This window comes from Ambystoma mexicanum, chromosome 3q, assembly GCF_040938575.1.
Source record: "Ambystoma mexicanum isolate Mex_15411 chromosome 3q, UKY_AmexF1_1, whole genome shotgun sequence".
Taxonomy (NCBI): Eukaryota; Metazoa; Chordata; class Amphibia; order Caudata; family Ambystomatidae; genus Ambystoma; species Ambystoma mexicanum.
The window spans coordinates 1,294,328,192-1,294,350,129 of record NC_090926.1 but is presented as its reverse complement, the minus strand read 5'-3'; the positions used below and the strand labels follow the sequence as shown (position 1 = coordinate 1,294,350,129).

The 21,938-nt window shown below is 45.1% G+C and overlaps 1 protein-coding gene across 3 annotated transcripts in view; it reads right to left on the bottom strand.

The window, feature by feature from the left end:
* Window positions 1–17,952: 17,952 nt before the first annotated feature.
* MISP3 (MISP family member 3) overlaps window positions 17,953–21,938 on the bottom strand; it is a 155,969-nt gene continuing 151,983 nt past the window's right edge. For all 3 annotated transcript variants that reach the window (XM_069604396.1, XM_069604397.1, XM_069604398.1), the window contains one exon: window positions 17,953–21,641. In XM_069604396.1, the coding sequence (XP_069460497.1) occupies window positions 21,543–21,641 (99 nt within the window). In that variant the 3' untranslated portion in view covers window positions 17,953–21,542. The remainder of the gene's footprint in view (window positions 21,642–21,938) is intronic.

The following is a 21,938-nucleotide window of genomic DNA, read 5'->3' as shown; positions in this document are numbered from 1 at the left end:
ACCAGGACTGTGTATAAATACTGCATGCTTTGTGATGACCAGTACTCTCTCACCCCTCACTGTGTCTTCTGGTACACACTGTGAGGTGCCTGGGAGCCAGATAGCTATCTGCTTTGATATTTGTATCTGTACAGAATAAAGTTATATTAATAACTTTGACTTTGTGACTGGCGGATTCCATTTTTGGTGCTACTAAGCCTTTATAGTCCTTGCTGATTTATCAGATGGCGCCCGATTTGGGACCGTCAAGATTGATGTCACCTCACTAATCAAAGACGCGCCTACCAGATCAGGATTGGAGCGCGAGAAAGGGTGCCCTTTTTTTATGAGACACGACACCTCGACAGTACTCTGCACGATCTAATCCGTGAACGGTGAGCAAGCGGTCCGAGAGGACATCTTGACGAGGGTCCCCATATGGAGGCAGGTATTTTTCCCGAAATCGCCAGCCACGTCGATCCTTTGTAATCCGATCGGACATCCTTAGTATTTTGAAATCAGGTGAGTAGTGCCCCAATTCCTAAGAATCCTGATATTGGTTGCAGTTTTGCACTTGCAAGTACAAACGATGCCAGGTAACACAGGTGATCTGAGATGCCTGGGAAATTGTCTGCCTGTTTCAGGGGTTTTATTCCGCAGAGACAGACAATATTTGGGATAAGATCAACCAGCGCCACTTGTTGGTTCGCCGGCGTGTACTATGTACTGTAAGTACGGCCTAGATAGTATTGTATTTAACGATATTTGGCAGAGACAAACTAGACATGCTTCCAAATTTCAGTGGCCAGTTCATGGTAGTTTTGAAATTGCCTGTATAGAGTATTTAGAGTCTATATTGTTGAAGAAAAAGGCTAGGCCTGCAGCATTTGATGTAATTAAGGATTGGAGAAAGTAAGCTATGCAGCAATTTAAGAGTAAAGAGAAACATGCACGTCGACATATGTCTCACTCTGAAAAAGCATTATTGTATGATCAACAGCAGCAGTTACAATCTATTAGAAGTATGGATAGGGCTTTTGACTTGGAGTACAGAAAATATATCCGTCTCAGGATTTTCATACCTCAGACAAACTAATTGATAAGCTTTTGAATGAGCATAGGACTGTTGCCACTGCACCACCTCCTTATGTGACTCTGCCTGTTGTTTTACCTCTTCCCACTGTTGCACATCCTCTCATTGTTGTTCCTTTTCCTCCTGTTGTTACTACTCCTCCAGTTGTTGCTCCTCTTCTTGTTGTTGTTACCCCTTCTGCATCCTCACCCTTACCAACAGTTGCTGTTCCCTTAATTCCGTCTTTACCGCCAGCGGTAGTGTCTCCACTGCCTATTGAACAAAATTTGTCTGAACGTTCTTTTCCAAGTGGTTCTGCTCCACTTGTAGTGATTGAAGGGGCAAGTGCTGATTTAAGAATAGTAACTCGTAGTACAGTATCTAAAGCTAGAAAGAGAGAATTTTATGCATGGGCTAAGAAATATATAGAAGAGGGTGAAAAATCAGCTGTTTTATCTGTGATTTCTGGCCAAGAAAGTATTCCCGAACAGAATATTTTGATAGAGGGGATGGAAACTGATATTTGGAGTGATTTGACAGACATGAATGTCCCACAGGGGTTGAGGGATTTGAATGCCCTTGCCCATTCAAGGGACACTGCAGAGAAAGTACAGGAGCATGTTGAGAAGGTTTTTGAGTTTAAAAGGGAGCTAGATCGGTTACAGAATGATGAATTAGATGGTAATAGATTGGAAGCCTCATATGTGCAGAAACTATTTCTTCCTTCATTGAAACCAATGAGTGAAGAAACGCGCATTTGCACAAGGGACGCTCTTAGATGGATTTTGGATGTTTCAATTTCTCTCATTGAAGTATATGACATGTGTAGTCAGTATGCTCCGGCAATGCAAAGGAAAGTGTTACAAGTAATGGTAGAGTACCTGCAGGATGAGTTTATGAAGAAAAAGGTTTGTTGTCCCGCAGATTTGATGGTCATTTATAAGAGAGCATTTTCGCCCGATACTGCTTTGACTACTTTGTCACATGATTTAGCCTTGTTGCTTAATAAACGTTCAGAAATGCCTACTTCTCAATTGCCAATGAGGGAGGTCCCTCCGACATTTGTTCCAAAAGTAGAAATTCCAGCTAATGCTGCAACAGGAGCAGCAGCCGCTACTATTGATGCTCATTATATCTCACAGTTTGTTCATGTCCCATTTTCTAGACAGGAAGTGAATACCATTAGACAAACGATTCTAGATATCAGGAAAAATCTAACAGGATTTTATAAAGAAATTGAGTCTGTCTTGCATTCATCAGTTTTCACGCTGGGTGATATAGGCTTGTTGTTCCCTGTGATCCTACCTGATGATTTAAGGAAACAGATTAGAACTGTAGATGATCTGGCAGGGCTGGGTGACCCATGGGTTAACTTGGTACGGACAGATGGAGAAAGGATGCTGGTGAGAAACCGCCACAGGTGATAGTGACACTGTTAGACAGGATTGTAACTAAATTGAAAACTTTGGTTCCAGAGAGAAGAATAGTATGGGACAAGCTTACAGCTTGCATCCAGGGGAAATCTGAGGGCGCTATTACATTTTTTAATCAGTTCCAACAAGTGTTTTCAGTTTTTATCAGTCATGACTTAAGTACCGAGTTAGGTAAAAGGCTGTTTGTAGACAAATTTGTGCGTGGATTGTTGCCTGATATCCAATCACAAATTACGACTTCTGAAAGTGCCTGGCAAGCTAAATCGCAGTCTGAAGTATTGCACATGGCTCAGTATTATGAAAATAGAGTCAATACTGAAAAAGAGAGGATAGAAAAGAAGAAGGGAGACTTAAAAACAAAAGTATTGTTGCAGCAAATAGTAAGAGGAACTAAAGGTGGGAATACACAGTTTAGAGGACAGTTTGCACCACAGAGTAATGCGCAGATGGGTCCTGTACACATGAACCAATGTGATTATTGCAGACAATGAGGTCATTGGCGAGCACAATGCCCAATCCTTCAGCAGCGATCGAATAACACATATGGTGTTATGGGTAGATGATCCAGAGGCCGTCCTCGGATAGGGGGTCCTGGTAGAAGTCAGTTTGCTCAGAATCAACAGTCATTCTCATAGGAAAGTCAGCAGCATAGTGTTAATAATGGGAACATTTTTGATAATCCTTCAACTCTCTATTTTTCTGAGGATCTTGCATTTGATGATGTACTGCTCCGTTAGGACAGCCCAAAGCAGAGTCTGGAACCAGTACATATTCCCATCGATTAGAAAAAGCCCTACGTTGAGATGAAGGTGGGGAATAGGAAGCATCTATTTTTGATTGATACAGGAGCACAGAAGTTTTCTGTTGATCATTCGCGGGTTCCAGATATTCCCCTGTCAGGGCAGCATAACATTTCTGTAGGGTTCTCTGGTATGCCAGTGGTTTGTCCGGTCTCTCAGCCGGTACCGATTTCACTGGGGCCATTCACCGATTCATGTCCCTTTCTTTTGATGACGAATTATGGCAAAAGTTTGTTGGGGTCGAATCTGTTGAAATAATTGAATGCTGTAATGTACTCTTCTCCGGATGGAGGGCATCTAACGATTTCACCTCACCGAACTTCTGTTTCACAATTCTTGATTAGGCCTTTACTGACTGAATTGGATAAGGTTCCGGCATGTTTATGGGTGGTAGATGATAATGACATCGGTGTTTTGCAAATTGAGCCTGTTAAAATTGTGTTAAAACCAGGTGTTAAATTGCCACGTATTCCAAAGTATAAGATTTCAATTGACATTGAACAAGCTTTGAAGAGTATAGTTTCTGATTTTGTACATCGAGGAGTGATTGAGGAAATTGCAGGAAGTTTGTGCAATAGCCTGATTTTACCGGTGTATAAGAAAGGGGATAATGCAATTCCTTTCCGTTTTATTATTGATTTACGTGCTATCAATAAGATTGTTGCTCCACAATTTCCGATTGTGCCTGATATGAGTACTATATTAACAATGATTCCAGCTACTCATTTTAGTGTTGTGGATTTAAAGAATGCTTTCTTCAGTATTCCTGTACATGTTGATATTTATGCGCGTTCACCCTAGGGGGGCGCTCATTTACATTTACTCGTGTGCCACAAGGGTACACTGAGAGTCCCAGCATTTATAGTAGAGCGTTGAAGGAACAGCTCCATACACTTGAGTTGCCTTCCACCTGTATGTTGTTGCAGTATGTTGACAATCTTCTTTTAGCTGCAGAATCAGAGGTTGCTTGCAAAGAGGGCACAGTGTTGCTGCTTATCCATCTAGCAGAACATGGGCATACATATGGCTTCATTGAAAACGTTTAAATATTGTCGAGAGGAGGTCGCCTATTCAGGCTATCTCCAGTCAAAGGAGGGGAGAAGACTGACACCTGAATGGATACTAAGCACCTCTAGCATGTCTTTCCCAAATACACAGAAAGAGGTCAGAGCCTTGATTGGCATGGCTTCATACTGTAAACAGTGGATCCCTAACTTTTCATTAATGATGAAACCAATGTTGACTTTGACAACTAAGGGCATTTCTTTGCCTTTACTGTGGAACATGGATTGCCAGAAAGCTTTTGATCTACTCAAGGCTGTGTTGTGTTCATCACCAGTTTTGGGCACACCAAATTACGACACAGCCTTTGTTTTGTATGTGCATGAATGTGATGGATGCGCTTTGGCTGTGTTAACGCAGGAGCGTGCAGGGAAGAATAGACTGTGCAGTTATCTTTCCTCCACGCTTGACCCTGTTGCATGTGCTTTGCCGAGATGTTTGAGAGCTGTTGCTGCTGCATCGGTAAAACAAAGTGAGGCTATGGTTCTGGGTCACTCCTTAAACGTGATGGTACCTCACTCTGTAGACGTTCTATTAAACAGAATGCAAACGCAACATCTCACATCAGCACGATTAACAAGATACAAGCTGATTTTATTTCCACCCTGTTAGGGAGAATTCTCATTTATGGCTAATTTCCCTCACCTAGTGAGTCCTTCAGCAGCTTTGCTGGATTTCCTGGGTTTCTTTTTTTCACCAGGTAAGAGTGTGAGCCTTTTTTCCCACTCTTACATGTGTTTTTCCATGTGTATTTCAACTGTTTGCGTGAATTTGGGCTCTGGAGCTACACCACTCCATGAGCCCCACTTTTTGTATGTGTTACACAGCACCTTCAGTGCAGTGACACAGGGTTGTCTTTGAGACTTCCCCCTGACTCCATTTTTCTGGGGCTGACTACCGTCCCCCAGAAACAGGTAAAGTTGCCATTAACTTTATATAGTCATTTAAACTACAGACCCAGTACACCCCATCTTACATGGAGTACTGGACAGGATTAATTCCTAGCCCTTTCAGTCTGTGCCTTTCTGAGCTTTATTTTGCTCTCTTAACACTAAGGCTTGGCTGATGGCAGTGGTATCTACCCTATCTTTTGTACCGCAATTATATTATATAAACGTGGTACTGTTTTAGGCTATTGTATTAGCCTCAAACTTAAACCCGCTTGACCAAATACTTTTTATTTTGGCTCCAGTTGGGTTTTATCGCCATTTCTTTTTGTTAAAGTCCTTCTTGTCTTTTACTTTGCGCGGCAAACCAGGTTTGCCTTCTTTGTTCTCCGACCTTTGGCGGTCTTCTGTCCAGAAGCCCTCCTTTGGCGTCTGGGTGTCTAGGTGGGTTGAATGTGAGGGAGGGGTGTAGTCACCCCTTGCACAGGGTCTTCTTGGAGACCTAAGTGGCACTTTGTCTTGATTGGCTGAGGTGGTTGTCTGGGCCGGACAACCCCCCTGCTGAGTGATTGACAGCCAGGCTGTATGAATGGGGTATTTTGGCATAAAAGGCAGGACTCTTGGGCTGGCAGTCAGAGTTGCCACTGGAACTGCAAAGAACCGAAGAGAAGCAGAGAAGAAGATGGCTGCTGCAACTCCCGAGTCCTGGTGAACCCCTGCTGCAGTCCTGAGCTATCTACCCTTCGACGACAAGAGAAGATCCAGTCTGGAGTCTTCTTCCCTTGAGCCTGGTGGGATCAACCAGCTCACCTTCCACAGGCAGAGGATCCTCTTCTTGGTCAAAATCGCTGCACATAGCTGTAGTGGTCCGGATAGCCATCTGAAGAGCCTCTCCTGTTTTAAAGGAGCGCACCTTTTATTCACTGTTGCTTTGCTGCTGCTGGCTTCATCCCTGGGTAGTGCAGATCGCTCCAGATGTCCTCCTTCTTGTCCCCACGACTGAAGCTTCAGGAACCGTGAGTCTGCAGGAACTACCAGGAACAACTGCCGTGGCACCAGCTTTTCTTCATACGAATAAGGTACTGTGTCCGACTTCGAGGAACTAGGGTGAACCCCTTTTATCCTCACCAAAGGCTTGTCCTTATCTTCCTTCCTTCTTATAACTTTTGCCTCCCTTTTGACAATATCCAAGTACTCCTGGCAATCTCGAATCGTGAACTGTTCTAATCTTGTGATCCTCGACAACAGGAACCCTGTCCCATTGACACTGGCGCAGGCCTATTGACTTTTATCTACGTTTTAGAAAGTGTCTCTTGATTCTATCTCCCTTGACAAAAGTATTGCCTATGATTTTTATCCCCAACTCTCTTGTGTTAATTCATGTGCTAAGTGTGTTTGACTTCGGTAACATTTCTTCTCGCGGGCACGCCTTTCTTTAGTAAGACCGAACTGTCATTACTGTCTAAAAAATGATTGCGTATTAACTCACGGTAATGTCTTTGTTTCACAACACTGGTTCATCAAATCCAATGTAATTACCTTGAATTGAACTGCACAAGGGGAATTGGTTGTGTGTAGTGTATTTGAAATGTGGTTTTAATTTAATAGAAGTGAAGTGTTTTATGAGCAGATAGCTTAAAAATAAATGTACTTATATTTTTCAACCAGAAACCCTGAGTCAGTGTTGGTTTGAGTCACAGTAATTGTAGTCCTTTGTGTAATCTCTGCTACTGCTCATTTGCTCTTGAGATAAGTCTGGCTGCTCCGCTACTGCTACCACTTTAACATAGTAGTACAGGCTTGTACCAAAGGTAAAACTTGTATTACCACTTGTGGTCTTAATTGTGTGTAGTGGTCCCTAAGGGCACTGCCCAGGATTGTGCCTAACACTGGTGTACAGCGGTGGCATTTTTAAGTATAGTGATTACACTTAGAGTGCTGCTATTACCTTGGGTCAACTAACCACAAGGGTAAACACTGCAGAAATCTGTTAACTGAAAAAACATTGCAAATATGGAAAACTACAGTGAAGAGAGTCTCTTAAACTATACTGCTGAGGTTTGAAAAACCATGTGTAGAGAGAGGAGCCTCTCTGGTAAAGGAAACAAATCTGAACTGGTTGCTACGTTTTTGGAAAACAAAGTCTGGAGAGTGGGTCAGAAGGGCCTACTCCTCCAGCAAATGTGGATACTGATGTTTCTGATTCTGAGAGTGGTGGATTAGAAGAAGTAGATGAGTCCTTGTTAGGAAACCCTAAAACTCCCTTACCTGCTCAGAAAGCACAACCTCTGTCCACAGGGAACCCAACAGGTCCTTCACTCACTCCTGAATGTATTGCACTTGAGAAAATGAGACTTGAATTAGAAGTGAAACGTATTGATGCACAAACTGCCATAAAACATCAAGAATTAAGACTCAGAGAACTGGAGATGGCTCATGCTTTAGAGATGAAGAAATTGTCTGTAGAAAATGCTTCTCTCCCAGGATCTTCTAGGTCTTCCAGTCCTAAGAGACCCTGTTTGCCAAAGGAAATGATTGGTATGTATGAGACTAAACTTGCTGTTTTAGATTGGTTATCAATGTTCGAGTACAATCATGGGATTCAAGGTATCTCAGGGAATCAGCTGATTCCTTGACTTTTCTCTAGGCTCCCCCTGTTGCAAGTGATGCTGTCATGGAATTGGGGGAGGAGGATAAACAGGATTATGAGTGTGTGAAGCTAGCATTAATAGCTAGATTTGGGAAGACACCTTCTCAGTACCTTAAGAGGTTTAGGATCCTCAAAAAGCATGATGGTACCCCTTGGGCTACCTGGGTATGTGACAGTTTGAAAAACTTAGATGGTTGGGTTAAGGGTTACAAAGTGAACACTTGAGGAATCCTGTTATGTTGGAGTCAATTTATGATGCCTGCTCTCCAAGGAGAATTCCAATAATTCCAATCCAAAAGAGTGCCCCAAACAGAACCAGGGTAAGCCACAAGGGAAACCGAATCAGGCTAGTGTACCATCTGGTGCTAAACCAGGTGCAGGTCAGAGTAAGCCTCAATTCAATAGGACATTTGGTAAATGTTTTGTTTGTGAAGCTACTGACCATGTGAAAGGGGACCCCAGATGTAAGGGTAAACCTTCAGGGGTCCACACTGTCTCTGTAGCCTTCACCCAGGTGCAAGAAGCACCTATGACAAGTGGTAACTTTCAATTACTGGCTGATGAACCCATGAGAGTCTCAGCTAGTGTTTCTTTAGTATCCTTGGGTCTTTGGGAACAACAGAACTGAGATGTCTATAACTCAATCCCAGATAATACTAAAGAGTATTATAAAGATAGTGTTCTTGTGAATGGTCAGGAAACACCTGCCATCAGAGACACTGGAGCCAGCATAACTGTGGTTGATGAATGTTTTTTGAAGGTAGAGAATGTTGCTAAGGCACCCAAACACCTACCCAAGTTAGCTGGATGCCCTGTGCAAATGGTTCCCCAGTTACCAGCTCTCATCCAGTGCAATGACATGACTGTCAGAATACCTGTAAGTGTGCAAAATAACGTAAAGGGGAGGGTCCTGTTGGGTAATGACCTTAAAACTCTTGGAGTTATGTCTATTACCCCAGGCCCCCCAGCAGAAGGAAGCAGGAGCTCACAAGGTCTGCAAGGTAGAGAACCTTGAGAGGCTCTCCTGGGGACTTGATAGAAGAGACTATCACCCCAAGTCTACAAAACCTACTTACTGCTATTGCAAGACAAAAAGAGACAAAGGGGAAACCCAAGTCTACCAGCAAGAAAACAGCAAGCACCCCTGTGCCTACAAGGACATCACCAAGACTGTCCAAAGTCACACTTGTGACTCCTCCACCAGGCGAGGCTGAGTGTGAGGTTCAACCCTGTATGGTTACACTCAGATCTGGAAGAAGATCTTACTCTGCTTGGAGAACCTGACCCTGTTGAACATCCTGAGCTGCAGTCTTTACTGGCAGTAGGTGGACCCAACAGGACAGACTTCAGCAGGGGACAAAGAGAGTGTCCTACTCATGAAGGTCTTCGCCTACAGGCAGCTTCTCAGCTCAATGGGGAAGAGCCTGGGAAGTATAGGTTGCACTGGGAAGATGGCCTCTTCTACAATGAACCGACTGAGTCAACCCCTGGGGACTGCAAAAGACTTGTAGTGCCTCTAGGCAACCGACTCCATTTCCTACAGTTAGCCCACTAGATACCTTTGGCTGGTTATATAAGTTTTAAGAAGACCAAGGAAAGGCTCTCTCTTTACTTCTACTGGCCTAAGATGGGTTCAGAAGTACACAAGCTCTGTAGGAGCTGTCACATTTGCCAAACCCCTGGCAAGAGTGAAGCCAAGAATGTGGCACCCTTGGTGCCTCTCCCAGTGGTGGGAGTCCCTTTTGAGAGGGTCGGGATTGACATTGTTGGTCCTCTTGACCCTCCCACATCTTCAGGTAACAGGTTTATCCTGGTTGTAATAGACCATGCTACTAGGTATCCTGAAGCAATACCTATGAGAAATTGTACAGCTCCAGCTGTGGCTAAGGCCCTACTTGGTATTTTTACCAGAGTAGGATTTCCTAAGGAAGTGATATCTGATAGGGGATCATATTTTATGTCCCACTACATGCAAGCCATGTGGAAAACCTGTGGAGTCACTTACAAGTTCTCCACTGCCTACCACCCACAAACCAATGGATTGGTGGAGAGGTTAAACAGAACTATGAAGAGCATGATAGGTGCTTTAGAAGAACCCCTTAAAAGAAAGTGGGACCTTCTACTGCCATGCCTTTGCTTTGCATATAGAGAAATCCCTCAGGAGGGAGTAGGTTACAGTCCCCTCGAACTTCTCTATGGCCATCCAGTCAGAAGTCCATTGGCCCTGATTAAGGAGGGGTTGGAGAGTGCTCCTTCCCCCAAGCCAGTCAGAGTGACTGACTATGTGATAGGTCTCCGGAGGAGATTGTCACACATGATGGCAGAGGCAAGTGACAACCTGAGGGCTGGTCAAGCTCTGGTCAAGCATTGGCATTACCAGAAGGCTAACATGGTTGCGTTTACTCAAGACCAGCTTGTTCTTGTTATGGTCCCCACAAGGCAGAGGGCCTTACAGGACAAATGGATAGGGCCCTTCAGAGTTGTGGGTAAACTTGGAGAGGTGAACTATCTAGTGGACTTAGGAAATCCTAAGGAGGCTCCCAGAGTCTTTCACACCAACCGTTTAAAGGCTTATGTCTCTTGACATGAGATAGGAGCTTTGCTTCTAGCTTCAGCTCAAGAGGAGGAGGAGAGTCAACCTCTTCCTGACCTCCTCAGAGGTTTACCTTTAGATGAGAAAGTGGAAGGAGTTAATCTCTCTTCCAGTCTAACATCTGACCAGCAGGATGAGTGCAAATTACTGTTAAATCAGTTTGCCTCCCTGTTATCACTTTCACCAGGCTTGACCCCTTGGGACCAGCATGATATCTTCACTGGTGACTGTTTGCCTGTGAAAAGCAGGGGGTACAGAATGTCAGACAATGTCAGAACCCACATAAGGAATGAGGTCAACAAGATGCTTGATCTCGGGGTTATAGAACCCTCTACAAGTCCATGGTCTAGCACAGTTGTGCTTGTACCAAAGGCAGGATCTAAGGAGTTGAGATTCTGTCTGGATTATAGAGCTCTAAATGCAGTCACAATGGCTGATGCCCATCCTTTGCCTAGGACAGATAAGATTGTGGATGAACTTGGTTCAGCCAAGTACCTCAGCACATTTGACCTAACATCAGGCTATTGGCAAATAACCCTGACAGACCATGCCAAGGAGAAAACTGCATTCTCCACTCCGTTGCTTTGCTGCTGCTGGCTTCATCCCTGGGTAGTGCAGATCGCTCCAGACATCCTCCTTCTTGTCCCCACGACTGAAGCTTCAGGAACCGTGAGTCTGCAGGAACTACCAGGAACAACTGCCGTGGCACAAGCTTTTATTCATCCGAATAAGGTACTGTGTCTGACTTCGAGGAACTAGGGTGAACCCCTTTTCTCCTCACCAAAGGCTTGTCCTTATCTTCCTGCCCTCTTATAACTTTTGCCTCCCTTTTGACAATATCCAAGTACTCCTAGCAATCTCGAATCGTGAACTGTTCTAATCGTGTGATCCTCGACAACAGGAACCCTGTCCCATTGACACTGGCGCAGGCCTATTGACTTTTATCTACTTTTTAGAAAGTGTCTCTTGATTCTATCTGCCTTGACAAAAGAATTGCCTATGATTTTTATCCCCAACTCTCTTGTGTTTGTTCATGTACTAAGTGTGTTTGACTTCGGTAACATTTCTGCTCGAGGGTACGCTTCTCTTTTGTAAGACCGAACTGTCATTACTGTCAAAAAGTGACTGCGCATTAACCCACTGTAACATCTTTGTTTCACAACACCGGTCCATCAAATCCAATGTACTTACCTTGAATTGAACGGCACAAGGGGAATTGGTTGTGTGTAGTGTATTTGAAATGTGGTTTTAATTTAATAGAAGTGAAGTGTTTTATGAGTAGATAGCTTAAAAATAAATGTACATATATTTTTCAACCAGAAACCTTGAGTCAGTGTTTGCTTGAGTCACAGTAATTGTAGTCCTTTGTGTAATCTCTACTACTCTGCTGCTCATTTGCTCTTGAGATAGGTCTGGCTGCTCCACTACTGCTACCACTCCAACTGTTTAGTACAGGCTTGTACCAAAGGTGAAATTGTACTACCACCTGTAGTCTTAATCTTGTGTAGTGGTCCCTAAGGGCACAGCCCAGGATTCTGCCTAACACACCCCATATCCAAATTAAGAGATGTTGCTCATTAAATCTGGCCGACCTATTCGCTCTTCCGCTAGAAATTGATTGCAGTGACAAGATGTCACGTGACTGCCTCTATGCCACAGAACAAGAGACTAAGGGCAGAAATGATCTAAGTGATACACCGTTAAAAGATCCACAGGGAAGCTGTTTTGCAGTTGGCTTCTGCTTCAAACCTCCGGATGGTACATCCACTGCTGCTTACGCAATCACTACATTAACCACTATTGTGGAAACCAAAAGAATTCCGCATAACTCCGCGCAGGACGCAGAGATTATTGCATTGACTCGGGCTTGTCAACTTTCCGAAGGGTTTAGCGTGAATATATTTGCAGGCAGTCAGTATGCCTTTGGGGTGGTTCACAACTGCAGTCGATTATGGGCAGAGCAAGGTTTCTTAACCTCGCATGGAACTAAGATACAACATGGTACCCTGATAGTTCGGCTACTTTCAGCACTTGCGCCTTCCTACCCAGTTAGCGATAATGAAGTGCGCAGCACACCAGAAAGTAACAGATGATGTGGGGAAAGGAAACGCTTTTGCTGACAGAATAGCCAACAAACTGCCACTGATTTGCATTCCAAAATGTATATAACAAAAGAGGTCACTAACACTTGTGTGATAGACATAGGAATTGGTTGTATAAAAAACGTTCAGGCTGATGCCACTCCAGATGAACTTAAACAGTGGGCTAAGGGTTCAGCAAGTTTAGACGATGAAGGTTGCTGGGTAGATAATGCGAAACAAAGATGGATGCTGCCCGATGCTTATGTCACTGCTATGGTTACGATGGCTCATTGCCCCACTCACATATGCGCTAAAAAGATTTGTAAACTATTAGACCCTGCCTGGGTGAATGTAAATACCTCGGAAACTGCTGAGCGTTTTGTCCAAATGTGCATGGAATGCTTACAGCATAATGTTAGGAAAGGAACATCGACACCGAGGGGTCATTTTGGTCCCCCCTCTATGCCTTTTGAGGTTATACACTTCGATTTTATTTAAATGGAGCATTGTCAGAATTACAAATATGTTGTAGTAGTTATTTGCACTTTCAGTAAATGGGTCAAAGCTTTTCTTCTAAAAGATGACACAGCAATGAAGACAGCAAAAACCATGCTGAAGGAATATTTTCCTAGGTTTGGTTTGCCAAGAGTCATTTGGTCGGACAATGGTCCACATGTTATCGCTGCTGTTATCCTGCAAGTATGCGCGGGATTGCAGATCGATAAATGCTTTCATTCGGCCAGACACGCTCAGAGTGCCGGACTTGTAGAACGCCATAACATTATCTTAAAGAATTAGATGGCGAATATCTGTGCAAGTAGCAATTTGAAGTGGCTGGATGCTTTACTGATAGCTCAATTGTCCATGCGGTCGACCGCTCTCTCCCTATGAGATAATCATGGGGAGACCAGCCATTATTTGGAATATACCCAAACCCAAGCGGCTAAAAGATGTAGAGCATTTGCTAATCTCTGTGTACTGTGACCAGTTAACTCAAAACTTGTATTTGATTTATCAACACGTGCGAGAAGCCCTCCCAGTAAAATACGAGGGTCCATGTCATCGACTCTGACCTGAGGCCTGGGTGCTTGTTAAATCGTTTGAAAGAGCCTCCTGTCTTGCACCTCGCTGGAGAGGACTGTACCAAGTCCTCCTTGTCACACAGAACGCTGTACGAGTGGAAGGGAAACAACACTGGGGACAACGACAAAGGGGAAGAGAAGGAGAATGTTCACTTTGATACTCATTACAAGTCTGTTCTAACCGACACTGAGGGTGTCCTGGTAATCCTTCCGGAGCCCGTGGGGCCTGGGGAGACTGCTGCTTTGCCTTCAGGTTCTTCTTCGGATCTTTCTTCGCCATGGAGCAATCTTGCTTCTGCTTCATCACTTCCTTCAGGAAGCAACGACACTCTGCAGATCACTCCGTACCTGGAATCTTGAGGTACGATCTGCATCCGAGACACCAGACTTACAGCACAGCATCGGCTGTGCCCACAATGAATCATTGTTGAGCCAGACCTTGTCACTCTTTCACTGAAAAATAAATAAGAGGCAAGGACCGGAAAAGTCGCCTTCAAGCAAGATAGGCCACGTGGTCAGGAGACACCGATGGATGAACTAAAAGAGCCTAGTGGAGAGGCTTCTAAACGGTCTCTGAGAAACAATGTCCCTTCCTAAATCCACTCATGCAGAGCAAGCTATTGGTCTTGTGGCTGACAAAGAACCTGTTCATCAGAGATCATGGTCCTTGAGGACCTACTGTTTTGTAATCACAGTACTGGTTTGTTTAGTAATTATATTTGCACTTAGGTTCTGGTACATGGAAGGGTGCATCCGTTTGAAACTTTGTTACCCACTAGAAAAATCTCCACTGTGTCTCCGCCTTTCGTGCGTCTGCACACTCTTCCTCCTCGAGACTCCCAACATAGACAGGGTTATCATAATAACACTCTCCTAATGATGATATATGCGACCCATGTGATTCTGAACAGAACGAATTGCTGAGTGTGTTCACACTTGCCACAACACAGGGGAAAGGGACTGGGCTAGTATATTCATGCTCTTCATTTAACTACTGCATGCGATGCCTCACTCAGGGCATTATTCTTTGGTTGTTGGAACAATAGTATTTCTGGAAACTTCGATGGGACTAATCTGAATGAATTTGAAAAACGAATCCTAACGCCTTTGGGATGTTCTCTCTTCGCAAATAGAAGCAAACTCAATGTTGTTTCTATTAAGCCTTCTGATAGACTCTCTACACCGTTCCAATCACTGATTTCTTTCAAGATGGCTCCCGTAAGCAACCGGGACGCCATGCCTCCTTCCTATACTATTAATCGTAGCCCTAACTCTGTTTCCTTCTGTATACAAAGGGAAGGTTCTCAGCCAATGGGTACATTCGAGGTTTGTATTAATATTGTGAATCTAACCAGTGAGGACAGACCTCTGTATGTAGAAGATCCCATTTACTATGTTTGTGGTAATTAGGCTTATCCTTGGTTACCTAGAGATTGGCATGGTACTTGTTATTTGGGTATCCTGTTACCAGGGGTGTATGTGGCTACCACCACTGAAGTCTCTAGAGCTCGTCCAAGGCTGGATGAGAATGGTGACACTCCTTCACAAGTCATGGGTGATGTAGCAAAATCCTTTGTGGCATTTTGGGGACCGATAATGAATTCTGAGGAGATCAGAAGACTAGCAAGGGTACTGGAAAAAACCATCAATAGGACCACCGATATTCTGTACAACTTGACGCTGGAGCAAAAGGCAATTAGATTAGTAGCCCTCCAAAATAGGATGGTGCTAAACACCATCCTAGCTGAGCGTGGTGGGGTATGTAAATTGGTGGGATCCGCATGCTGTGTTTTTGTACCTGACTCCTCCCCTACTATATTCAAGGCAATACAAAATCTGCATACCTTTAGTGCTGAAGTACATGCCCCCGAGGGAAACTGGGATCTTAGTGCTTGGTTCTGGGACTTACTACGATCATGGGGTTGGAAACTTTTTGCAGTCCTAATGGTAGTTCTTGGTGTTCTACTGTTTTGTTGTTGTTGTGTACAATGTCTTCCTGCCATATGTTCGATGTTAGGAGGATGTTGTGAACAAACGATAGGTACACTAGGACCTAAGATACATGCGCCCAAGGAAACTACTAATCTTTTAGTAATGAAGGATATTACTATCAAGGACCTTATGGTGATTGATATTTCTGAAGAATATGATTCAGGATGTACGAACATTGAGGCGCAGGGTTTTGAGTAAAGCGAATGTCTGAGTAATGCTCTTGGTTTAGGCCAAAAGGAGGGTTTGTTAAACTATATTTGCATAAATACCACCTGATTAAGAACATTGGCCTAAGACATTCGCATTTGTATTAAAACCTATGATTAACTCGATTTAGATAGAATTGACTTCACCGCCATCTTGAAAACATCCGCCATTTTGATCCCAACTCCTGCGGTCTGTTCAGAAGTGGTTAACCATGTTTTCAGCTGCCGCTGAGCAGAATGACCTTTGAGCCTATGTCAACAATAGGAATGCCAAAAGCAGAAATGTTTGTCCTGTGCAAAGAGATCTTGTAGTCAAAATGAACTCCCATTTAAAGCGATAATCTGTGCCTACAGACTCATCTTCTTTCAAACAACGACACACAAAGCAAAGCAACTACAGCCGTGTGTTTTGGAAGAAATCCTTTATGCATCTCTTGGAACAGGACTTATCCTAAAGCTCAAGAAACAAGGAAAGATCTTCACAGCTGAATGCAAAAAAGTTTGCCATTATTGTATCTTTAATGAACCTTGGAGCCACAGTGAACCTCAATTCAAGTGTTGTCTGCATCAGTAGCTTCAGCCATATAAAACATCAGAACTGAATGGCAAACAAACTAAAACCATGTGCCTTTGCAATAAACTATTGAATTTGTTTCTTGAAACTGGGCTTAACTTGAGCTGGAGAACCAACATCGCCATTGAATCTCCAAGGATAGGACAACATGTCAAAAATGTAAACTAATATTGTTATATTTGTCATGTGAACTGGGCACAAACCCAAATTTGTAACTTATTAGTTTGGAGAAGGGCTGGGCAATGACCAGGACTGTGTATAAATACTGCATGCTTTGTGATGACCAGTACTCTCTCACCCCTCACTGTGTCTGTTGGTACACACTGCGAGGCACTTGGGAGCCAGATAGCTATCGCCTTTGATATTTGTATCTGTACAGAATAAAGTTATATTCATAACTTTGACTTTGTGACTGGCGGATTCAATTTTTGGTGGTACTAAGCCTCGATATTCCTTGCTGATCTATCATCCTCGTTGTCAAATATGTAGTGGCTTCACCCAAGACTCATCCCTTTTTTGGTGATTAAAGGTGGGGTTTATTCTTGCAGACATCAATCACAGTGGAAATGACAGCAAGTCCTGTATAACGTCCTGCAGGTACTTAAATGAGGGTCTACGGTGAGCCAGGCTTCTCATATTGTAATGGGGCTCCAGTAAACATAGGAGGAGCCCGTCACTTGATCCTCATGTGGCAACTTTATTGACCTGCAATATCATTTACTCTGTAGTCAGACTAGACAGTGATCCATGGTTGGGATCACTCCCTGCATAATCTGAACTCATCGATAGAAATCTCACATTAGTATCAACATACATGTGTCTACCAAATCTATTAGTTTGATTTTATGTGTGATTTTTTTTGTTTTATTAATAGTTCTGCTGTTTTTCATCACACATGTATGTGCTATCACTATGCTATGTCATGTATTGATGTACCAAGGTATAAATAATACATCTATATATTTTTCGATATATATTCGAGTCCAGAAGGATAAATACCTCCTCAGAAATATTGTGTAAAGAAGGGATTGCTATATACAGGCCTCCTCCCTCAGTGTTGAATCTAGGTTCTTTGTATGTATGTGTTAGTCCTATCTTTGTGTCTAAATATGTAAATAGTTCTAAATACGTTAACAAATGTTGGGAGCCCGCCTCTGTAATTTAAACATAGGAGGAGTGCCAGGGAGTGTCTGCTCTTTCCCTCGCTCCGCTCATCTCTCATTTGCACATCAAGCCGCACTCCTAGTACAGTGGTCTTGCGAGATCTCGCGAGAGGTCGAGATCTCGCAAGAATACGTCTCAACAATATGCCTGGGGCGCTCATTTCACAGTTTGCATTGGAAATGACTTCTGCGCACACTTCCAGGTTTGCGTTGCACATGCCAGGTGCACGTTTCGCACATGCCCCAGATTGCGTTGGATATGCCTGGTGAGCACATTGCCCAGTTTGCATTGTACGTCCCGGGTTCACACATTTATCTTAACTGCACCATGTCAGGCTGGAATCTGACGCTGGGATATAATGAAAGGTGGGCAAGGGGTGATTTTATGCTTTCACAATTTATTATACATTACATTCATTCATTGTTGTACATTTATTTTTACATTTGAGTTTCTCTGGCGAGAATTTCCTGAAATCATTTCATTCATCACAAGTGAAGATCTGAAGGGTCTGTGGCTGGTCCTGGGGTGGGGAGTGGGGTGATGCCGGTAATACGGGAGACAGAGGGAACTAGCGGGAAAGGGTCTGTGAAAGCAGCGGAGAGAAGGGGCAGAAGCCGCAGGCAGCTTGTGGGTGCCGTATGAAAGTAGTGAGTGAGTAGTGAGTGAGTAGAGCGTGGGAGGAATCAGTGGAGACAGGGTTCAGGGGAGAGGCCATAGGGGACGTTACCAGTGGTGGGTTTACCTCGGTTGGAGGTGGGGTTGTTTTGGAGGCAATCCCATTCATCGATCAGGGTGGTAAGGCCATGGGGACCATGCTAGGGTGCTGGAGTTGGATGAAAGAGGTGGAGCACAGCTGGTGAGATTGGGTGAGTCATGGCAGAGTGCATAACGTTGAGTTGCCATACAGTGATGAAAACTTGTGATGGCGGTGCACTGTTTCTGGGTGCAATATGGAGAGAAGCCTATTAATAGCAGTGATGAGGGTTGCCTGGTAGAGGTTGTGCTTAATCGAAAAGAAGATGGCACTTGGGACCTCGACAGAGGAACCAGGACAGGAAATAGGACGGGGTGGGCGTACAGACAGGGACCAATAAGAGGGAGCAGGCGGGCCCTCCTGGAGATACTGGACTTTAATTGGGCGTTGGAGTTCATGGTTGTGAAGGGCTCCAGTTCCAGTCTTTCAAGGTGTGACCTTTTCAGAAGCACTGAGTGGCAACAGCAAGATGTGGCAACCCAGATCCCTAAGTGGAAGGCGGGAGGCAAGCAAAGGTCGCATGGAAGACAACTGGGCATCAGGTCTAAGGGAACAGTGGCAACACAGGATGAGGAGGGGAGGGGGCAAGTGATGGGCATACCCGCTGCCAAGGGGCTTGTGAAGGTAACGGAGGAGCAGGGCTGGAATCCCATAAACCAATGAAGATGGGGCCTGGGAGAGATCTGTCGGGTGTCTGATGTGTCGGTTGCAGCTTCAACTCAGAGTCTGGAGAGGGCCAGGAAGTCGATAGCAACTAAAAGGGCCAGGAAGGCCATAGTACATTTTAGCACAAGGAATCCCATAGAAACTACTAGGGCTAGGAGGTACTAATGGGGAGAGGAGTCCCACAGCAGCTAATTGGGATAGGGAGCCCATAGCAACCACTGGAGCAAGAAGCCCATAGCAACTAATGGGTGAGGAAGCCCACGGAAACTACTAGGACCAGGAAGCCCATCACAACTATAAGGGCAAGGATGCCCATAGCAACTATTGGAGCCAGGAAGCCCATAGCAATGAAAGGGGTCAGGAACCTGAGGTTGATTAAATATGGTTGGGTAGGGGCACAGAGAACAGTGCTTTGTGGGTGACAGACACGTCACCAGTGTGTGGAGGGGTCATTTGTGTTTGGGGATTATGGTGTAACAGGGAATTAGCAAAGGAATGGGAGACGGGCATCCTTAACTTTAGGTGGACAGAGTGGCAAAGAGGGAAGGCTGCACTAGGTGTAACAGGCCTGTGCCAACCGGACTGGTGGTGGCTGGTGATGGCTGGTGATGGCTGGTGGCGGTGGCTGGTGGTGGCTGGTGATGGCTGGTGATGGCTGGCGGTGGCTGGTGGTCCAGGAGGAAATAAATGAAGGATGTCCCAGAAGCTTCAAATATGAGTGAGGGTCCAGAAGAAACGGCACAAGACTGCCAGGGCGAGGGAAGGGCAGCGGGATATATGTGTGGGATTCTCCTTTGTAAGGTGGGAAAACGATGGGTCTGAGGGTCCCATTTTAGTAAGTTTACATCTGCCTTCATTAACAGGGACACTTTTTGCAAAGCAGCACGTGTGTGCACCACTTGCTACCACGACTACATGAGTGGGGGCCATAGAGGGCCGCTGAGGGCGTGTACGTTCTGGGGTCACAGGGATGGGGCACCGGGAAAGGGGTTAAGGGCGAGAAGAGCGACGAGAGTAATGTGAGAGATAGTAGAAGGGCAAACACTGGAAGAGGGGGTAACAGAGGGAGGGCAATCTGACAGAGGTGGTGTGGGAAAGGAGACATGAAGATAAGGGGGTAGTCTGGGAGAAGGGCAACTGGGGAGTAGGCACTGAAAAAGGGGGTCGGTATGGAGAGGGGAGGGTGGTACCCAGTACCGGTGGGCGTCAATAACGATTGTTGAGTTGTGGGAAGGAGGAAGGACCCCCGCTTCCCTAGTGCAATAATCATATTTGCAGCATTACACATGATTACATGGAAACTATGAGGTATATCCCAGAATGCATCACAACAAGGAGAGTACATATATTCAGGGTGCATTAGGGCAAGGGCTGATTAATCATGCCCCAAGATGCTTTGCATTTATAAACTATACCTGTGAAGCAATTGGAAGCACCAGTTAGGATAGGTAACTGCATATCCCAGAATGCACTGGATAAGTGAAAGGGCTTGCATATCCCAGAATGCACTGGGCAAGAAAAGGGTCATCATGCCCCAAAACAGCATAGGATTATGGGAAATGTCAGGTTATCCTATCAGCCTTAGGGAAATAGCCCATGTGTTCCAGTCCCATTAGGCGTAGGGAAATAGACCACTTGTTCCAGTCCTATCATGCGTATGGAAATAGCCCACGTGTTCCTGATCCCACGTGTTCCAGTCCTATCAGCCTTAGGGAAATAGCCCAGGTGTTCCAGTCCCATCAGCCTTAGGGAAATAGCCCACGTGTTCCAGTCCCAGCAGGCGTAGGGAAATAGCCCACGTGTTCCAGTTTTCCGCAAGGCTATGAGGAGGGACTAGAACGCCAGAGTTAGAGTAAGGGCATGCGCGCCCCAGAATGCCACTGAGATAGGGAGAGGCTTTGCATGGCACAGAACTCGGGGGAGAGCAAAACAGCAAACATATCCCAGTATGCTTTGAGATGACATTAAAGTTCCAAACAGCTCAGGTTATAATGCGGTTCGGTAGAGCCTGCCAGGTAACTGGCAGAAAGGCCTGGGTATCCCAGAATGCTATGGGGGTTGCATCAATGGCCCCTGTATGCCCGGCTTGCATGAATTAAGTAAATGTCAGAGAATCTCTCAGGAATGGCAGCACTGGGGTTAAAGGTTGGCCATCGATTTTGGCACACTGTGCCTCACGCCCGCCCCTCGTTTAGGAGTAAGATTGGCCACCAGTCAAGGTGCCACAGTGACTAGGGCACAGCAGCGGGGCAAGGTGCATCATGCCCTGGGGTAGGTGTTGGGTACTGCCTGCTGGATTCCTCAGGGGCACAAACTTCATATTCCTGGGCCAGTCAGATGGCATTGTTGGGTTCATCGGTCCTTGGGAGCCAATCATGAAAGTCCGCTCCTTCCGGTTTACCCAATGTGTGGACTGCTGTAGGAGGATGCCAGAGTGGGGAGCGACTGCTCTCCTGGAAGAAGAGTTTCAGTTTGAAGAGGTGAAATGTTGTCTCCCTGCTTGTGCTGACACCAGGGAGGGTCTGTCCTGGGTATGCGGCAGCCCCACTACTCATCCTCCATGGACTGCTGGCTGGACACCATGCCTGTCTCCCACCTCTGCAGCAAGGAATTCTTCTGGCGTGCCATGCTCGCACTGCGGTCCTCCTGCAAGGGGAAACATTGACAGTGAGAAGGGGCCAAAGAGAGGAGCAAAAACAAAGAGGGCCAAGAAGTCACAATGAGAGGGTCCCACCCAGAGAAGCAAAACCCCTGAGCATTAAGAGGCAGGTCACAGTAGAGGGTCCCGCCCAGAGAAGCAAAACACAGAGGATTCAGAGGAAGGTCACAGTAAGAGGGCCCCACTCAGAGAAGCAAAAACACAACGGATTAAAGGGGAAAGTCACAGTAGAATGTCCCACCCTTGGAAGCAAAAACACAGAGAATTGAGAGGAAAGTCACAGT